Source organism: Neophocaena asiaeorientalis, unplaced genomic scaffold (assembly GCF_003031525.2).
Source record: "Neophocaena asiaeorientalis asiaeorientalis breed wild unplaced genomic scaffold, Neophocaena_asiaeorientalis_V1.1 scaffold220, whole genome shotgun sequence".
NCBI classification, from domain to species: Eukaryota; Metazoa; Chordata; class Mammalia; order Artiodactyla; family Phocoenidae; genus Neophocaena; species Neophocaena asiaeorientalis.
In genome coordinates, this window is record NW_020174042.1 from 8,768,442 (window position 1) to 8,785,851 (window position 17,410).

The following is a 17,410-nucleotide window of genomic DNA, read 5'->3' on the forward strand; positions in this document are numbered from 1 at the left end:
TTTCTAAAAGCCACCTCATTAACTTAAACTCAAGTGCAGTTGAAAGGGGCTCATTATGAATAACAATTGACACATTTGTTGCTCTTATCACTTAGGAAATTCCAAAGAATGGGAATGAAAATGAAATATATATTTCATTTCATGAGAAATATATATTTCTCATTCTAAACCACAGTATCGCAATTTCCCTCTGCCTCTCTATAGAGTGGCCACCGCCTGGCAGCATCTCTCAGCCAAAGGTTGCAGTTCCTCTGAGGCAGTGCTTCTTACACAGTTCCCTTTCTCTCTCTCTCTCTCTCTCTCTCCTAGTATTTGGTCCTTTCCCAGCCCCTTCAGGCCTTGGGGTAGTAAAAGCGCCCCTCTATCACTAGCTCTGATGACTTACCTACACCCTTCCCACACATTTGCAAGTAATCCCTCAGATTGCTCAAACATGCCTTTCGTTTCCTCTTGGGATACTGACTGATAAGGAGTTTTTGATTCTTCATCGTAAAATGGAAATTCCACCCATCCAGGCTGCTTCAGAGATCGAGCAAAATAATCAATGTGACAGACTATGTCAGGTCCAGGCTCAGTTACATCCAGTCACAAAAAACAAAAACAAAACAGAAGCACACTGAGTATTTCAAACAGAGGGAATTTAAGAGAGGGAATTGGTAACACCAAAGTTGAAAGGCTGAAAGAGCAAAAAGAGGATACTAAGTAACCCAGATATCAGTAACTGCAGGGCTGGTGGAACAAAAAGGAGGAGGTGGTGCTTCTGGGAACTGGATGCTTAGAGGGGGACCCCTGCATGGTAATGCTCAGATACCTAAAGAGGGCTTTGTGGGGCTGGTGCTCAGATCCTTACAGGCTGCCTCGTGATTGGTGCTGAGTCTGGCTAAAGCTGTTCTCTCTGCAGAGTGATGGCAACAGAAGTACAAACACGAAGACATTTCCCTAGCCCCTTCTACCTCCTTTTACTCTCCCAAATTTGCCTCCCCTAGGCAGAAGCCAACCCAAAGCCAGCTGGTGTGAGTGTCTTAGGACTCGAGTTTGAAGCTTCCCCAGACCATCACCATAGATCAGAGCATAAAAGGTGGAGCTTAGGACTGAAAGACACCAGGTTAATAATCAGCACATAAAAGCGTCCTGTATTATAGTTGTTATTGTTACCCATAACTGAGAAAATATAAGTAGATATCTATACTTTAAAATGGACAAATTTTCCCAGTCTTTTCCTCAGAGAAGGTCTAATAAGAGCTAGGACCTCATAGTCCACTTTCTAAGCTTACCAAGGTTTTAAATGTTCTATCCTCTGCTTTCCTCCAGAACATAAAAATGTCCCATAAATTCCAACCAAATATCCCAGAATCCTTTTAAAACTAGAGCAGCAGCGCATAATCTTTGCTCACACCATAAATGCAAGTGACCTTCTCAGAAAAGATAAGTGCCACCAAGCATTGGCAGTGCCTAGAACATGTTGATGTCTTGGGGAAGCACTCTTGACCAATGCCAGACAACGCAGGGTCACCAGCTGGCATGATCCTCCCCCAACTCCCTCAAGAGTTGAAGGATAGTAGTTCCCTAACACACCACCTCATATGCATTAACAATTAAAGCCCTCAGTCCAGCAAGCCAAGGGCTGGAGGCCTGTAAAAACTCATTTCTACAGATACCAACTCCTGTATTAGAGCAATGTTTTTTTAAACTACTTTTAGCAACATATTTTCTGTTTTTATTTTTATAAACACAGTCTTCCATAGAACCCCAAATAAAATTGAAATAGAAAAATCTGGTGCTGCATTAGCTGAAATGAGGGGTCCCCAGAAACTCTCCTGATGTAGCTGTTGCCCCCACCCCTTATCCTAGACAGCTTCCTGGGTCTCTGAGGAAGCCAGTTTGAGAACCAGTGAGTGCCCTAGGACTACAGCAGTCTTGATAAAGTTTAGTGATTTCAGACATTCTTTAATATAGCTATAAAAGTAGATTACTAGGTATAATTGTTCCCAATATTCAAAGAATCAGAGGCTTTCTTCTCACCACATTATATTATAATCCCATACAGAAAATTTTCCAGTTTTACCTATAGACACCCTCACCTTCTCTAACTATTAAAACCCCATTGCACAACACATGTTTTTACATCACAGCTCTCCCAAAGATCTCCAGACTTGAGTAAAATTGCAAAACAAAGTTGAATTTTAAGTACTGGATCCGTGACATGGGCCCTCCAGCTTCAGGGAGGTGACAGGTACTGGTCTGTTCCTGGGTCCTCTGTAGCCAGTGCAGAACTTGGTGAAGAAAGCAATGCTGGGTGGCACATCAGCCCACCAGGACTATGTGATGTTGGCATTCTGCTTGAGGTAGTCCATGTAGCGAGTCAGGAGCAACTTCTGAAACACACTGCTGTAGAAGGCCCATGACGGGATCAGGCTCAGAATGCTTGCCTTTAATAGACAAAAACATAAGTGTCTGGGAGAAAAGAAGAGCAAGGAAGTTGCAAGAAAACATCTCAATTTATATTCATCATCTTTAAAAATGTATATCTGATGACTGAAGTTAAGTCCCAAATCTTTTAAGTAGTTGTTAAGATAAATATAGTTAACACTGTTGTATGTTATATATGAAAGTTGTTAAGAGAGTAAATCCTACGAGGTCTTATCAAACGAAAAAAATTTTTTTATTTCCTTAATTTTGTATCCATATGAGACGATGAATGTTCACTGAACTTACTGTGGTAATCATTTCATGTAAGTCAAATCATTTTGATGTATACCTTAAACTTATAGAATGCTGTATGCCAATTATATCTCAATAAAACTGGAAGAAAAAAATTCTTTTAAAGAGTTAATGAATGGAAATGAGTCATAGCAAGGTGTAAATTATTATCATGGAGTATTTGCTTTGAAAAGGGGGGGAAGCCTCAAGTTGAGGCACAAATGCCTAATGCTTTTCAGGCAAGAGGCACAGGCCTTGGAAGATTCTTGCCCTCAAATTACTCTGTGTCCAGGCCCCCAGAAGTAATCATTTTGTCCACAGTGTGATCCGGTTAGTCCAACATTCCTCAATTTACCTACAAAACAACAGAAGTTCAACTAGAGGAAAACTTGAGCCTTGTAGGCAGCTTGAACCTTCAGATTTTTGCAGTCCTCTGAGGTATCCCAAACCACCTAAAGGTGGTTCCTGGGAACCAGAGTAGAGCTCTTCTTCCACTGTCCAAGTCTATGAATCAATGCAACATCTTCTTCAAGAACCTCATTTTTCTCCCAGACAGAGCTTTTTTTATTTCACAGCAAAATCAAGCCCTTCCATTAGCTTTGTGTTGAACCAAATGGTTTGGCTTACTGAAGTCAGCCATAAATATAATAAACTGAAATCCCAGGTCCCCAGAAAATGTTCTAAAAGGCCCCCTCTCCCATCCCCATCTTTATCTACCTTCTTCCAACCTGGAGACGCCATGTAGAAGGAAACAGAAAAGGTTTGGCATCAGGCAAAAATGGACTTAAACCCTTGCATCACTTTTACCAGCCAGGTGGTCTTGGGCCATCTGATCCATCTGAGCTTCATCTGATCTGATCCAGCTCTGAGCTTTGGTTTCCTCAGTGTAAAAGGGGAGCCAAATGTCCTGTCTCACAAGATGTTTAGGAGAATTAAATGAGGTAACTATGAAGCCCCAAGTTCCACACGGATTCTTAGGTAGAGGCTCCAGTCCCCCCTCAACTGCTGCCCAAAAACTCCTTGAGGGTAGAGAGCATCCTGTCTTTGCCTCACCTCTTTGAAATGGAAGACTTGCTTGTTTACTGGTTGATTCCACTTGATTATCCATAACTTTAGATTCAATGATCTTTCTAAACCCTGGCAAATTCAAAATTGGTTTTAATGGTTTTAATGATTGATGTGTTTTCCTTTGTTTTCTCTTTTGCTTCACCAGGCACAAAGACTTTTTCCTACTGTTTTTGGCATCTGTTTACCAGTAGAGATTAGAATTTGTTACATAAGAAATCAAAGAGAAAAGTAAAAAAAAAAAAAAAAATTCAACTTTTGACTTCTAGAATTGGATTACAGTATGTATGTAGCAAGACAATTGTCTTGCAAGCCATGCTATTGTCTCCAGAAAACATTTTCTAAATGCTAATGGATTCCATTTAAAACATCAATATCCTGGAGAACTAAAAGTATAGAGTTCCGCTAAGAGGAGAGGAGGATGTCTTATCCACTGGAACTACCTAAATCCCTCTGAGATGAACAGGATGTGACCCTGGGAAAGCATACAAAAAGCCTGTACTTTTTCTGCCCTGGAGATGGTGGGAGGTAGAAGAGAGAAAGAGGAAGACGTGGCCAGATGTGTGTCCTCTGATATGTGTGTCCTCTGAGCTTATGCTGGAGGGCTGGGGGCCTGGGGTGAAGGATAGGAAAGTGTGATAAATAAGGAATGGTAGCAAAGGAGGGTTTATTGCCTCCACTCTTCTGGAGTGCAGCCACAGAATATTATCTCAGCGTGGCGAGGTAAGTGCTGAGACTTGCTTTTCCAGCATCCCTCAGGTTCAAATTGGTGCTGATGCAGAGTAGAGAGCCAGAGGGCCTCTGTGAACCAAAGCTGCAGATGGACAGCTGGCCTCTGGCTGGATGAGGGAGGTAGCAGAGATTCAGGCATGTTCAGCCATCAGTAGCTGGGGAATGCATTGGCCTAGCCAAAAGGACAGAAGGAGTTATCCCCACACCCCCCACAGACATAAACCAGCAAGGTGAGCAACCGTCAGATAGATTAGGGACACCAGCCACACACACTTAAGGACCAGCAGGAATTCATAGGGACTCTTTCCCCAGTGTCATTTTAGTGAGAGAGGCCAGAAGAAGGGACACTCAGGCAAGACCGAGCATTTTTCTCTAAATAATGGACAGCCTATTTCCTAAATGGACAGTTTAGATTATCAGATCAAACTAAGTTAAAACTCATTAGACATTCCACTAATTTGTTTTCGTGCCATGCAGCAAGTAGCGGTCTGAAGAAAAACCAGATCAGCAATACGCAAAGTAAAGATCTTATATTCTTTCTGCTTGTCCACTTTGCACTGTGTTCAAATGGTGATCCTGCACATGGTTGACATTCTACAGTAAAAGCAGCAAGTAATCAGCTAAGACAATTCCGTATCTCTTGCCGGAGTCTCGGTACTGAGTCCCAGGAGACAGCTGAATGCTTTGGGAGGATTTAGTGCACTGACCCATGAATCTCTCTAGCATCAGAGAGAGAAAGAAAGAAAGAAAGAGGCCTAATTCCCATGGTAGAAAAACATATGAGGCAGAGGAGAAAGTTGACATGTGAAGGGAAAGTAAAGATCTGTCTAAAATTCTTCGGTGATGATGGAAACAGAACTACCCTGACACTGTTTCTTTGTTTTCAGTTTTAGTGTGAAACTCAAGTCTACCTTTGTTTCATGTTTGTGTTTTTTCCTAAAAGCAGCCCAGGGATGATAAGAACTCCTCGTGCCACATACTTCAGACTTTATTTCCATGTCTGATGAAGTCCGTGGTGTACAGGAACCAGCTTGTACTTTCTCACGAGAGCCAATTGTGAGCTCCCCTCCTGAATTCATGTGCGGTGACAACACACTGGTAACTTAACATCAGTCATGCAAATCAGCAAATGCTACAAATCAAGATGTTTTGTTTTATTTTTGGTTTTTTCCTGGATAGTTAAACATTTACCGGCACAGTGGGCCAAGGACATCGACAGCCCCTACAGGGAAGCACCCTGTGTTTTGGCCTGACCTTCACAAAGCTCTGGGAGCCGCCTTACTTTCTGAGGGCAGAGGTGAGGCGGCCAAGGGTGAGATTTGCCAACTTCAGAGTTATCTATAGGCTGGGCACCCAGCGCTTCAGCTTCTCCTTCCCCTTGCTAGATACACCTTTTCCCAGGCTGGATTACCCTCAGCAGCACACCTCTGGCATCACTATCCTTGCGTGACAGAGAACGGCTGAAAGCTCCAACAGCAAGGAAGAGCTGGCTAAGCCCTGCTAGGGCCCCCTGCTTGTCTGTCCTCCCTTGCTTCAAGAAAGGAGAAGTTATCAATTACCAAGATTTCATGGGCGAGGCAGCCACAGGTTTCGTCTCCAATCGTGACATAATTCAGTGATTCTTTAACAAACTCTTCAGCAGTCTTGGTTATCATGTTTGTATTTAGATACTTTGTCATCGGGGTTGAAACAGCATACGGGGTGAGCACCTACAATGGGAAATAAAGACCGTAACACAGGAGCAATCTGCCCAGCCCTGAGAAACTAATACCCATTTTACCATCCCTTCATGTTCCAACTCTGTTCTCCCCCTAAAAAGTCTCAGGATACTATATGATAATAGAACAGTTAAAGGTATAGAACGAGCACAGAGCTGGGAATCAGAAAGGTCAGTTTCTGGCTTAACATGGCAACTAACTCAAGATGAGGCCTTAGCCACACAACACCAAGTGGTTCAAATGCACACAGGGTGAATGAGGAGCTCTGTCTTACAGCACGTTTCCCCAACTTAGAAAGTGAAAATGCAGGACACCCAGTTATATTTGAAGACAAACAATGGGAAAATATTTCAGTTTAATTATATCCCAAGTATTGCATGGGATACACTTATTCTCAAAAGATTATTTGTTATCTGAAATTCAAATTTAACTGGATGTCCTGTGTTTTATCTGGCAACCCTATCACAGAAATTTATTTCTAACACGTATAACCAAATTGGAGCACTTTCAAGTATTTTAGATTCCCACTTTCACACTTCGGTTAGGAGCCAGGAGTGGCACATACCTCATAATCTTTCCTGTCATGGTAAGACAAATAAACAACAGCACACTGTACCCTGAAAACCCAATACCATGTTTCCACTGGTGGTCTCACCACCTTGTGGCCTGGCATGAGGTTTCATAATGGGGTTTCTTACTTTATTCCCAGACACAGAGACCTTGGCATCTTTAGGGAAAAAAAAAAAAAATCCATGCTTGTTTTCTTTTTCTTCACGTCACCTTTGAAATTTTTGTCACATCACATTTTTTTCCTCATCATACTTGAAATTACATTGTTTCATAATTTAATCCAATGTATGTCAGTCAATTCAATTCAATTGGTTCTCATGGAAATGAATGCAGTTATTAATTTGCATAACACTTTTCTTCCAAAGAGCTCAAAGTGTATTCTTAGAAAAATATAAGAAGCTTGTGTTTTCAAACCCAGTTTTCAGATAGGGAAATAATAAAAAGTGATTCCATTCTTACAGTGAGTTTTGGTTGACAAAACACCTTTATGCATAAAACAAGGGCTCAATAAATATTTGGTTAAATTTGCATACTTATCTATTCATTAGATCTTCACAGTAACCCAGAGAAGCAGCTATTATAAACCCCTTTTTACAGATGGGGAAACAAACTCACAGAGTTTAAGCAGGCTGTCCAAAACACTCAGTTGATGGCAGCACTGGGATTTGAAAATCAAACCCAAGATTACAGTACATACTTCCTCAGGAATTTTACAAATATTTATTGAGCACCAATTACATGCGTGTTTGGAGAGACTAGCTGGTTTTCAGAATGTCACAGCGTCTCTTCCAGGACTTGGAGCAGCTCTGAGGCTTCTGCATGAGGCAAGGGGCTCCCTCCCCTTTCCTCACCTCCTCCCACATCTTCTGCCCCACAGAACCCACTAACTTAGCAGCTACAGCATCTCTGGCCCACAATTATCAAGATCGAGATGATGCTAAGACCTGATACTCAACACTAATATTTAGTGCTGTTCACCAAATATTTTTAGTTCTTCTTTCTTCCAGACACATGACAGAATTGCACTTCCTGGGTCCCTATGGTTGGGTGGGACCATGTGACCAGATCTGACCAATGAGTATGAGCAAAAGTGACATGCGGCCTTTTTTGGGGGGCTCCGTTAGGTCTTTGTTGCTGTGCACAGGCTTCCTCTAGTTGCAGCGAACGGGGGCTACTCTTCACTGCAGTGCACGGGCTTCTCATTGCGGTGGCTTCTCTTTGTTGTGGAGCACGGGCTCTAGGTGCGTGGGCTTCAGTAGTTGCAGCATGCAGGCTTCAGTAGTTGTGGCTCGCAGGCTCAGTAGTTATCAGAGCCCTTAATTATCAAAGCAAGTCTCTTGAACTCCTACCACTTTTTCTTTGACATATCAACTGACAATATCCAAGATGGCGGCTGCCCCATCAGCCCAGGTCCCTGCATCACTACAGTGAGCTAATCCCCTCTGACAGTTCACAGTGAATGTGTAGCATGAATGAGAAATAAATCTTTGTGGTTTTAAGCCAATGAGATTTTAGGCATTACTTTTTACTGCAGAAAACTTAGCATCTATAAGGTAGAGCTGTTGCAAAAGGAATCCGTCCTCAGCTGGAAGTTGGAGAATGGATAGAAGGGAAGAATCTCTTTTAGGTGAGACTTTAGTTCAGCAGGGCAGAGAATGGGACTGTAGTCTAGTGACAAGTCTGTTACAACCACTCACTACAACTGGGAAGATGATGTTATTTACAAAGCTTCTAGTATTAACTCATATCTGCCTGTTGAATAAGCTTCATCCTATAGCTGGTTAATTTATACTGAGATACTCTCACCTGGGTATTTTAATTGAAAATCAGTATGTGCAGCAGTAATTTTAAAAATATAACTGAGTGTGCCTTTTTCATTCCTAATAGTATGTCATCGAACTTCTTCCCAGTTAACCAAAAACTGTAAACTGTTTATTCCAGGTTCCAGAAACCACTTAATTGTGTTGCTGAAGGAAGCATGTCATATTGCTCAGCCTACAGACAGCAGTGACAACCCAGCTTTGTTTACAGTCAGGACAAGGTCAACTCCATGACCACTCTGTCATTGTAGAGGAGATGCAGAGCAGAGCACCTCTTCCTCAAGTGCTCAAGAACCAGGGTGTGGAGATCTCTATGTTCCATCACAGATGAACAGCCCCCAAGCGAAGCACCCTCTCCCCTCTTCCAACATTAACCAAGTGCCCAGTTTTCTTTTGTTCCTTCTCCACAGTTCCTCCCACATGAGCCTGTCTCCTCTATCTAGGTCGGAGAGTAGAGGATGCTTAGACAAGAACCTATTTCTGTCCTGACGCAGCATTGGGTAGAAAGTGTTTCTGAGCACTCACTCATCCCACCCCATTTCCTTCTCCAGCACCCAGGGCACAGTGAGGGCAGCAGCAGGCAGAACCACGGTGGCTCCACTGCCACCTCTATGGTCACAGGAATTCACATGGTGTCATCCAGACCCCCTCTCCTGGTCACACATGCACAGCCTGTCCTGCAGGAAGCAGTGGCCCAGGCTCCATGGGGATCCAGAGTTCCCATTCCCAAGGACTCAGAACTGTTGACCTCACCTGGATAATGATTCCTTTCTCTTTATATTCTGCTTGCAGTGCCTTGGAAAATGTGCACACAAAAGCCTGGAGCAAGAAGGAGAAACACCTAAGGACTTGATTCTCTGTCAGAGCCAATTCACTCAGATTTCAAAGGACACCACAGGGAGCTTATCTTCTTCACCTTAAAATGCAGCAGTTCGTCTTGATGGGAGTTAGAACTTCTTTTCTTGGTCTGGGAAGAGCTCCCGCAATGAGAAGGAACATAAGTTTTGTAATAAGTACATACCTAGGGCCGCTGATTATAGATACCCTACCCGGGGGAAGCTCTGCCTTGTCTAGAGCACCCACAGTTCCAAAGATTTATGGCTAGGGCAAGAGGACACCTAATGAGGCCTCTGGGATGGAGGGAAACTACAATGTTACTTGCTGGCCAGAGGAGCGCAGGGCTCCCAGGCAAGGAAGTGAGTGGGAGCCGGAATTCCATGGGGGCCGCGCTTGCCCGGCTGTGCTGCTGCGAGTCTTCATCAGCCCAGGGGCAGCATCTTTTTCTAATTCGCACCCAGATACTGGCTGACTCGCTCCTCCCTGTACCTAGAAGAGTATCTCTAGGCAAATCAGTCCATCGCCTTGCCAGATGATCCAAAGGAAAATGCTAAATGGGAAAAACAAAAGGAAGAAGGAGAAGGAGGCTTGGACTACATCTGTCACTCACCTTGGAAGCCGAATACGTAGAGTACAGAGGCCAGGGAAAGAGGGCCGCCCCGGAAGATATGTTCAAGATGAGACCTTTCCGCCTAAAGGGCAAGAAACAAAGTTTCAGTTGTTTGCTGCCTGATTACACCTTGAGAAGGAAGAAAATAAAGGGGCTCATGCGAACGCTGGGAAACTTCCATCCTCTCTAGGTTTCCACGTGTGCTAAGTGTTCTGCCTCCGAGAACCGTGAGTGGAACTTCACCTCAGTCATGAACTACACCACTCCATGACGTCACTCGGCAGTCAGTTGACTTCAAGAGCTTGTGACTGGACACAGGGGCTCTGCTACAGCAAAGCTCCACCACCGAAATGCAGAGAACCAACTCAGCTCAGACAAGACTCAAGGGGGAAGTGATCCTTCTCTCTCAAATGTGACCACATGAGCTCAAGGTCCCTTCTGACTCATAAAGATGACCCACAACGGGACAGATGTCATATGCAGAATCCTGTCTTGGGTGGAATTTGACAGTCCATCATCTGCTCACACAGGCACTCCTACACAGGTCTCTGGGGTTCTTACTTACCCTTTTGAAATTCAATATCCTTAATCCTTCCCAACTAGATGGATTCAAACCAGAAAAATCAAGAAACTGCAAATCGGAATACAAGGCCAAGCCCCTTCTTCCTCTAGGTAAGATAAAACTATTGACCATTTGCTTTTAGTGAATACCACCTGAGAAAAACCAGCTCCCAAGTGGGCATTGTAATAGGGTGATTTAAAACATGGAATAAATAGAGACACTGATGGGGTGGTGATTTTTACCCCAAAACCGGAGTATTCATTCTGACAAGAGCTGAAATGCATAATAACAAAGAGATGGTCTTGGTCTCAGGCCAACTTCTGAAGTTTCTTTTATACTCACTGTGAGTTAATTTTTTGAACACAATGTCTGCTGAAACTGCTGTTCTCTTCCTCCCTCCAGTATATGCTACATTTGACCTGCAAATATGCTTATCTGCTTGCAAAGCTGGCCTGGTCCAACCATAATCTCCATGTCCTTTCATCATAGTTTTATCATTTGTTAAAGCAGCAGCGGATGAACCCTATCCCCCTGGTCCTTAAGTCAGCTGAGTGCCGTGCCAGGCCAGGCAGACCATGGCTTTTCCAAGGAAAGACCTTACCTTGATTCCATGTGTTTCAGAATCAGCTGCGTCATCTATAAGAGAAGGGCAAAGTTAAGCCCTGACAAAGGAACTATGTAGCAATGTGCCGTGGGGACTTAGGAAGTAGGTGCTGGAGGAAACTGGAGAAACAGGTTCATCTTCTCAGATGGCCTTGAAAATCTGCTGACACTCATTGGAGGTAATTCTGACAACACTAGAGTCTGGCTGGAATCCATAAAAGGCAACTTAGAAAAATGGCAAACGGTTCAGAGGCCTCTGGTTTCTCCTTCATAAAACTGAAGTCTTCCTGGAAAATGAAGGGAGTGAAAAACTATGGTAATTGGCTTATGTCTGTGGGACCAACACTGAGGCTCCACAGATACCCTTCATTCTGGGAGAGAGGCAAAAGTAGTTTGGCCATTACAAAACTCACACAGGAGTTAGAATTAGGGGACTGTCAGGAAACCTAACAAGTGTCCATGAGTGTCTCACATACAAGGTATGAGACGGAGAAGGACGTCTCTTCAATTCAACAGCAGCCTCACTGGCGGCCTGCAGGTGGCCTGTGAAGTAGCTCCCTAGACACCACATGTCTGCTGGTCTGTTGGAATTACAACAGCGTTGAAAAATCCCTTCCCCACCCCAACCTACTGTCCCTGGAAGAAGTCTTCCCTGCCAGTTCTGGAGCTTAAATATTTCATTAAGAAAGCTTTTCATGTCATAATTTTAAGGCACCCATTTTAAGAATTAAGAAAGAGGCAAACCCATGGACTAAAATGTTCTTGAAAGTACAATTGAGTGGAATCAGGCCCTGTCTTGGGAGCAGGTTTGAGACAGAGAGCATCCAAACAGACAGGGAGAGGCAGAGAAATAGAGGACACTGGGGACCAGAAGACAAGTTTGCCTAATTTTTCATGCTGTCTGGGGCCCTGCATTTCCTAGGGAGGCCCCTAAGCTCATCCCTGGGAGCCTCCAAATAATGTTTTCACTGCTCTGGAGAAGAGGCAGGGGTGGGAGTGGTGAGGGCTTCCTAGACTGGACTGCCTTCTGAAACCCTGGATTTTGAGGGAGGTGAGAGAAGCATGAGGAGTAGATCATGTCAACACCCTTTCCTTGCTTCTCCCAACTTCATTAAGGATATAGTTGGAGCATTGTTGAACAGCATTTCTCAGTCTCCCAAAAGCCTGACTGGGTGAATGATCCCAACTGGAGATACAACACTGGACTTTGTGGGTCCCTGTCTCAAAGGTTCCAGTATTTAGTCTCTTATCCCACGTTCCCTTTGCCCTCAAACTCATTCTCCCATCTCTGCGCTTGATAGAGAACTCTAGTGTTTCCAGATGGTTCCCTTGGAATAATGAAATGATACTAGTCATGCTTCCAACCAGCGTGGCCAATTTGGGCATTGCATACTTAGAAGCTAAACTTCAATTTGTTTTCTTTGTTACTTAAGGAAGTTAGTGTCTACCAAGATATAAAATAATTTTTTTGAAAATCAAAGCATTTCTCTGCTAAAAGAGTCAGAGGGTTGTCAAATACATTTGGGAAACCCTGTGATCAAATGAACCAAGACTGAAAGATCAACGTATCCATTAATGTGAAAGATTTTAGTGGTAAGGCTGCAGACAACAGTGGAACATATAAAACCTTCAATTACATCAGCTGGGGATTTTAAAAAGCCATTGATTGCTCAGCATAAAAAGAATGTATGTACCAATAAAAACTGAGCAGGAAACTATAAAATACCAGTATACTTACAAAAACAAAAAAAACAACCAATGCTGAAAATAATTTTTGTCAGCTCAACTCTAGCCACATGAAAAACATTTTTTTTTGGTCTGTTCAGCATCCATCCCCTCTTTTTATGTTGATAGGAACCTATTTTCCTCTGGGAAACCAGTTCTCCCCGCCAGTCCATGCTGTGAAGACGAGATAGCCCCCCGCTGCTCCCCAATAAGGGTCCCAGTTCCATGAAATCAGTCATACCTGAGTCATTGCTGAAGTTCCATTGGACCATCCAGAGTGATTATGAGGGCTGCCAGGCACAGCTGTGAACTTTGTGTACCGAGCAAGGTGCCCAGCTGTGGGGGTGAGTGTGCGCTGAAAGCCCAGGGTTCACTCACAAGCCATTTAGAGGGCTCTCATCATTCAGAGAGAAGGGAAATATTGTGTCCACACAAAAGCATCATCTACTCACCAAGCATGGGGCTATGTCCACTCTTAAGCAGCACCTTTCCCCAAATTGTCTGCACAGACAATTTGTCTCCGTTTTTCTTATTCACACAAAGACACAGCATAGGATAGCTTTGTGGTACTCATGCCTATAAATGCGTATGCAGTTAATTCTAATAAAAGGACCTGAGTGCTGAATGGCACCTGACACATCAATTAGTTCAATACTCTTTTAATAGCAGATGAAGAATCTGAAGTTCAAAGGGGCTAAATAGCAGGCCCAATGCTGTCCAGTAACTGATCTGGAATCAGAATACATATGAACTTGAACTTCACTTCAACAAATAGTTTTTGAACAACAAGAGTCTATAAAATCCAAACCACACCCTCTGTCCTTTTTCCACACCAAGTGAGCTTTCTTCTATTTACAAAGACTCAAATCACAAGAAGATACTATTTTTTTTTAAGTTGCTTTGGAATCCTGAATAAGTTTCATCACCGTCAGGCCTAATATGTTCTGACATAGGACAAAACTGAATGCAGAAAAAGGATTCAGATGCTAGGAAGAGTGAATCCACTGTATTTTCTTGATGAAAACAGACAAGACAATTAAAAGGCTACTACGTGGTCTCTCATTTCAATTTTAAAGTACAGTTCAATTTTAAAGAATTCTGCATCTACAGGGAAGGGGCCAATTCTCCTGAGTTGCCAAATCCAACAGCAACTACATTTTAATGCACTGAGCACATACATTGACCACATACCTTCACTACCGAGGTGATGTTGCAGTGGATGAGGCTCTGTAATAAATAACCACAATCATGAATCAGCCAGATCATTTGAGAAATTCTCTTGAGAAGTATTCAGTGCTAAACAACCATGAAGCGGGCAAAAGTGTGTGTCTGAGTGGTTGCCTCAGCCTGCAAATTAGGCTCCTAGTTGATATTCAGAATGCACTAGAACAGGGAAACATCTGACATCCACACTGTGATTCTATAAGAATGTGATCTTGAATAGAAGTCAATTAAGAGTTTCCGGGCTTCCCTGGTGGCGCAGTGGTTGAGAGTCCGCCTGCCGATGCAGGGGACACGGGTTCATGCCCCAGTCCGGGAAGATCCCACATGCCGCGGAGCGGCTGGGCCCGTGAGCCATGGCCGCTGAGCCTGCTGTCCGCAACGGGAGAGGCCACAACAGTGAGAGACCCGCGTACCGCCAAAAAAAAAAAAAGACAAAAGTTTCCTTGAAAATTTCGGCAGGAATACGGAAACAGTTTTTCAAAGGGAGATGGTTAATTTCCAGCTGAAGGAAGGGAGGTTAGTATATGTGATCTAGAAGACAATAGCATAGACATTAGAAAGGTGAATGGTTGTATAACACAAGGTATACAGGTTCCGGGCTACAGAGGGCAGTTAAAGAAACTGCTAGAATCACCCAAGACAGACAGAGAGGAAAAGAGGGTCAGACACATAGACAAGTACAAATGCAGATGTAAATAAAGAGAAGCAAGAGCGGAACCTGCTTAATGGAGAGACACCAACTTGTGCCAGAAACCGGGACCATGGAGTTAGATGTGTGGCCGGTGAGGATGTTCAGCAGGGTCCAAGGAATCTGGCATTATTTGTCCACGCAGTAGACGTGGGGCCTACACAGAACCTTAGGAATACTTGCGGGATCGGGGAATAGAAGCATGCTAGCCTGTTCAGAATTGTTATAACCCACTACTTCAAAGGTCAGGGCCTGAGGAAGTATCGAAATATAGTGTCTTCGAAGACTGTTAAATGCGTAGTAAATTTGCTCATGGCCAGCAAGGGCAGTCATGGGTCCGAGTCAAGCTGGCTGAACTGACAACAACCCCAACCACAGAGTCTGTGCGAGGGGCTTCTATCACACTGAAAGTGGAATGAGTCTTATTACCTGGGAAGACAAAGAAAGCCATGAATACAAAGTTATGAATTTGTTAGGCCGAATTACCCTCTTAGAAAGCAAAGTGCAGATCCCCGAAAGACTGGCACAGGTAAATTTTGGTGTGTGGAGAAGAGGGAAGTTGTCCTTATCCTAGAGATAGTCATGAACAGCAGTATCCTTGACTGTGTATCAAGTACTCAGGCGAAAAGAAAGGGAGACCTCCAGTCATCCACCTGGAATACAGAATACAATCCCATTACCCCCTCCCGGCCCTGGTGATTACCCAGCCAGGGTGCTCAGGACCACGTGAGAGGAAAACATCCACAGAAGAGTATAGGCCTACCTGGATGTCATCCGGCGTGTTAAGGAAATGACGCGGGAGAAGGTTTGGGAGCATGCCGACATTGTTGACTGATCAAAAGAGGCAAAACAAAAAGATGTCAGAAGAGCCCATGGCAAATGTCAATTGAAAGCCTTAAAAACTGTCATATTCAACCCAGGAATTCTTGGGAAGTTTTCCAAGGAAACATGTACAAAAGATTTATATACAAGGTTGTTCGTTGCAACATCATTTGGTAACAGTGAGGAAACTGGAGAGAAAGAAATTGTGGTCCTATAATACAATGCACATAAAATGAATCATGGTGGTGGGATGCAATGGACGCATTCAAAAGTATGACCGCTCAGAGTTTTAAAAACCTGGGAGAACATTAGCAATGTATGATTTTTTGTAATGTTGCAAAACAGTACATACATTTAATCCTGATTTTGAAACTATGTGTGTATGTATTTGGAAGGATATATACCAAGATGCTATCTCAGGCTGTCAGGATTTCAAGAAATGCATAGCTCTTTTACATGCTCATCTGTTCTTTCCAATTTTCCTGCAACATGTTTTACACTTTTATCAGTAAAAATGTAATTATTCTAGAAATCAAAATCTTCTTTCTATGTACAATACAAACACTGTACTGTGATGTGGTTACAAAACAGACTGTCTATAAATTATCTCAGAAAAAAATTGTATCTCATTTCCCAAAAGAGAAAGTCAGTCCTCAGACAACCACACTGACTCACTATTTCATGGGTCAATTGCAGCGATGTTTGTTTGCTAAACTAATTCCTTTAGGCCAGAGTTTCCCTCTTCCTGCCGAATGTCAATACAGTTCAGTGAAAGAAAAATATTTTAATACTAGGAAATATGGTTGGGAAGATTGAAATATGTACATTTGCTCCATTTCAAAGTCATATACAAATTTGTTAATCCAGTAATTCCTCTTGAAGAACTGAACTTTAATATTTGGTTTAATGCTACAGCTTATCGTCATGGGTTAAGCTTAAGCTACTCTTGAATAATCAATTATCACTAAGATAATTGTTTCACTGATTTATTACAACAAGCTTTGCATTTTATAATTTACTTACCTAAAATTCCAATTTCTAAGTCTTTAAGTTTTTCTTTAATATACTCATAGATGTCATCTTTGGTAAAATCTGCTTGTATAATCTTCACACTACTTCCTATCGTCCACTCTGCATTAGAGACAACAATTATTTTTTTAATGAACAGGAGTCCAAATCCCCCTCTTGCCCATGTTCTCCCAATGCTCCTATACTACCTGAACAGACACTTAAGAGCACAAGCCTGTCACCTTAATTAGAAACAAGAAATAGCCTCGGATAAATGCTGGGATGTGTTAAAAGATTTGTGAATGATGGTTTCTGTGTGATTCTAAGAGTCACTACAGTGACAAGTAAAGACATTATAACAGATTTAATGCAGTGATTCTCAAAGCAAGGTCCACAGACCACAGCATCAGCATCACTGAGAACTTGTTAGAAACACAAAATCTCAGGATCCACCCCAGACCTACTGAACCGGGAAACCCTGGGAGTTGGCCTGGTGATCTGTTTTCACATGTGCTAGGGGTGACTGTGGTGCATGTTCAGGTTTCAGACCCCTGGACTAAGGGCTGTAAGAGCAAAGTGCAATGCCTCTGCTCAGTGAGTGTCAGGTCCTTGTCACATACACTCAGAAATCCTTTGTATTTGTCCAATGTCTTAGCATTTATAAAACATTTACATGCACTATATATATATATATATATATATATTTTTTTTTTTTTTTTTTTTTTT

General features: G+C 42.8%; 1 protein-coding gene across 3 annotated transcripts in view; it reads right to left on the bottom strand.

The window, feature by feature from the left end:
• Positions 1-797: 797 nt before the first annotated feature.
• The window catches only part of HSD17B3 (hydroxysteroid 17-beta dehydrogenase 3), a 41,287-nt gene continuing 24,674 nt past the window's right edge, over positions 798-17,410 (bottom strand). The window contains exons 4-12 of one of the 3 annotated variants that reach the window (XM_024753895.1): positions 16,700-16,807; positions 15,618-15,685; positions 14,134-14,169; positions 11,216-11,250; positions 10,053-10,134; positions 9,522-9,572; positions 9,359-9,424; positions 6,057-6,206; positions 798-2,429 (exon numbers count right to left, since the gene is read on the bottom strand). In XM_024753895.1, coding sequence (XP_024609663.1) covers positions 2,319-2,429; positions 6,057-6,206; positions 9,359-9,424; positions 9,522-9,572; positions 10,053-10,134; positions 11,216-11,250; positions 14,134-14,169; positions 15,618-15,685; positions 16,700-16,807 — 707 coding nt within the window. In that variant the 3' untranslated portion in view covers positions 798-2,318. Of the gene's footprint in view, positions 2,455-6,056; positions 6,207-9,358; positions 9,425-9,521; positions 9,573-10,052; positions 10,135-11,215; positions 11,251-14,133; positions 14,170-15,617; positions 15,686-16,699; positions 16,808-17,410 lie in introns of all 3 variants that reach the window. The other 2 variants (XM_024753896.1, XM_024753897.1) reach the window with 2 other exon arrangements.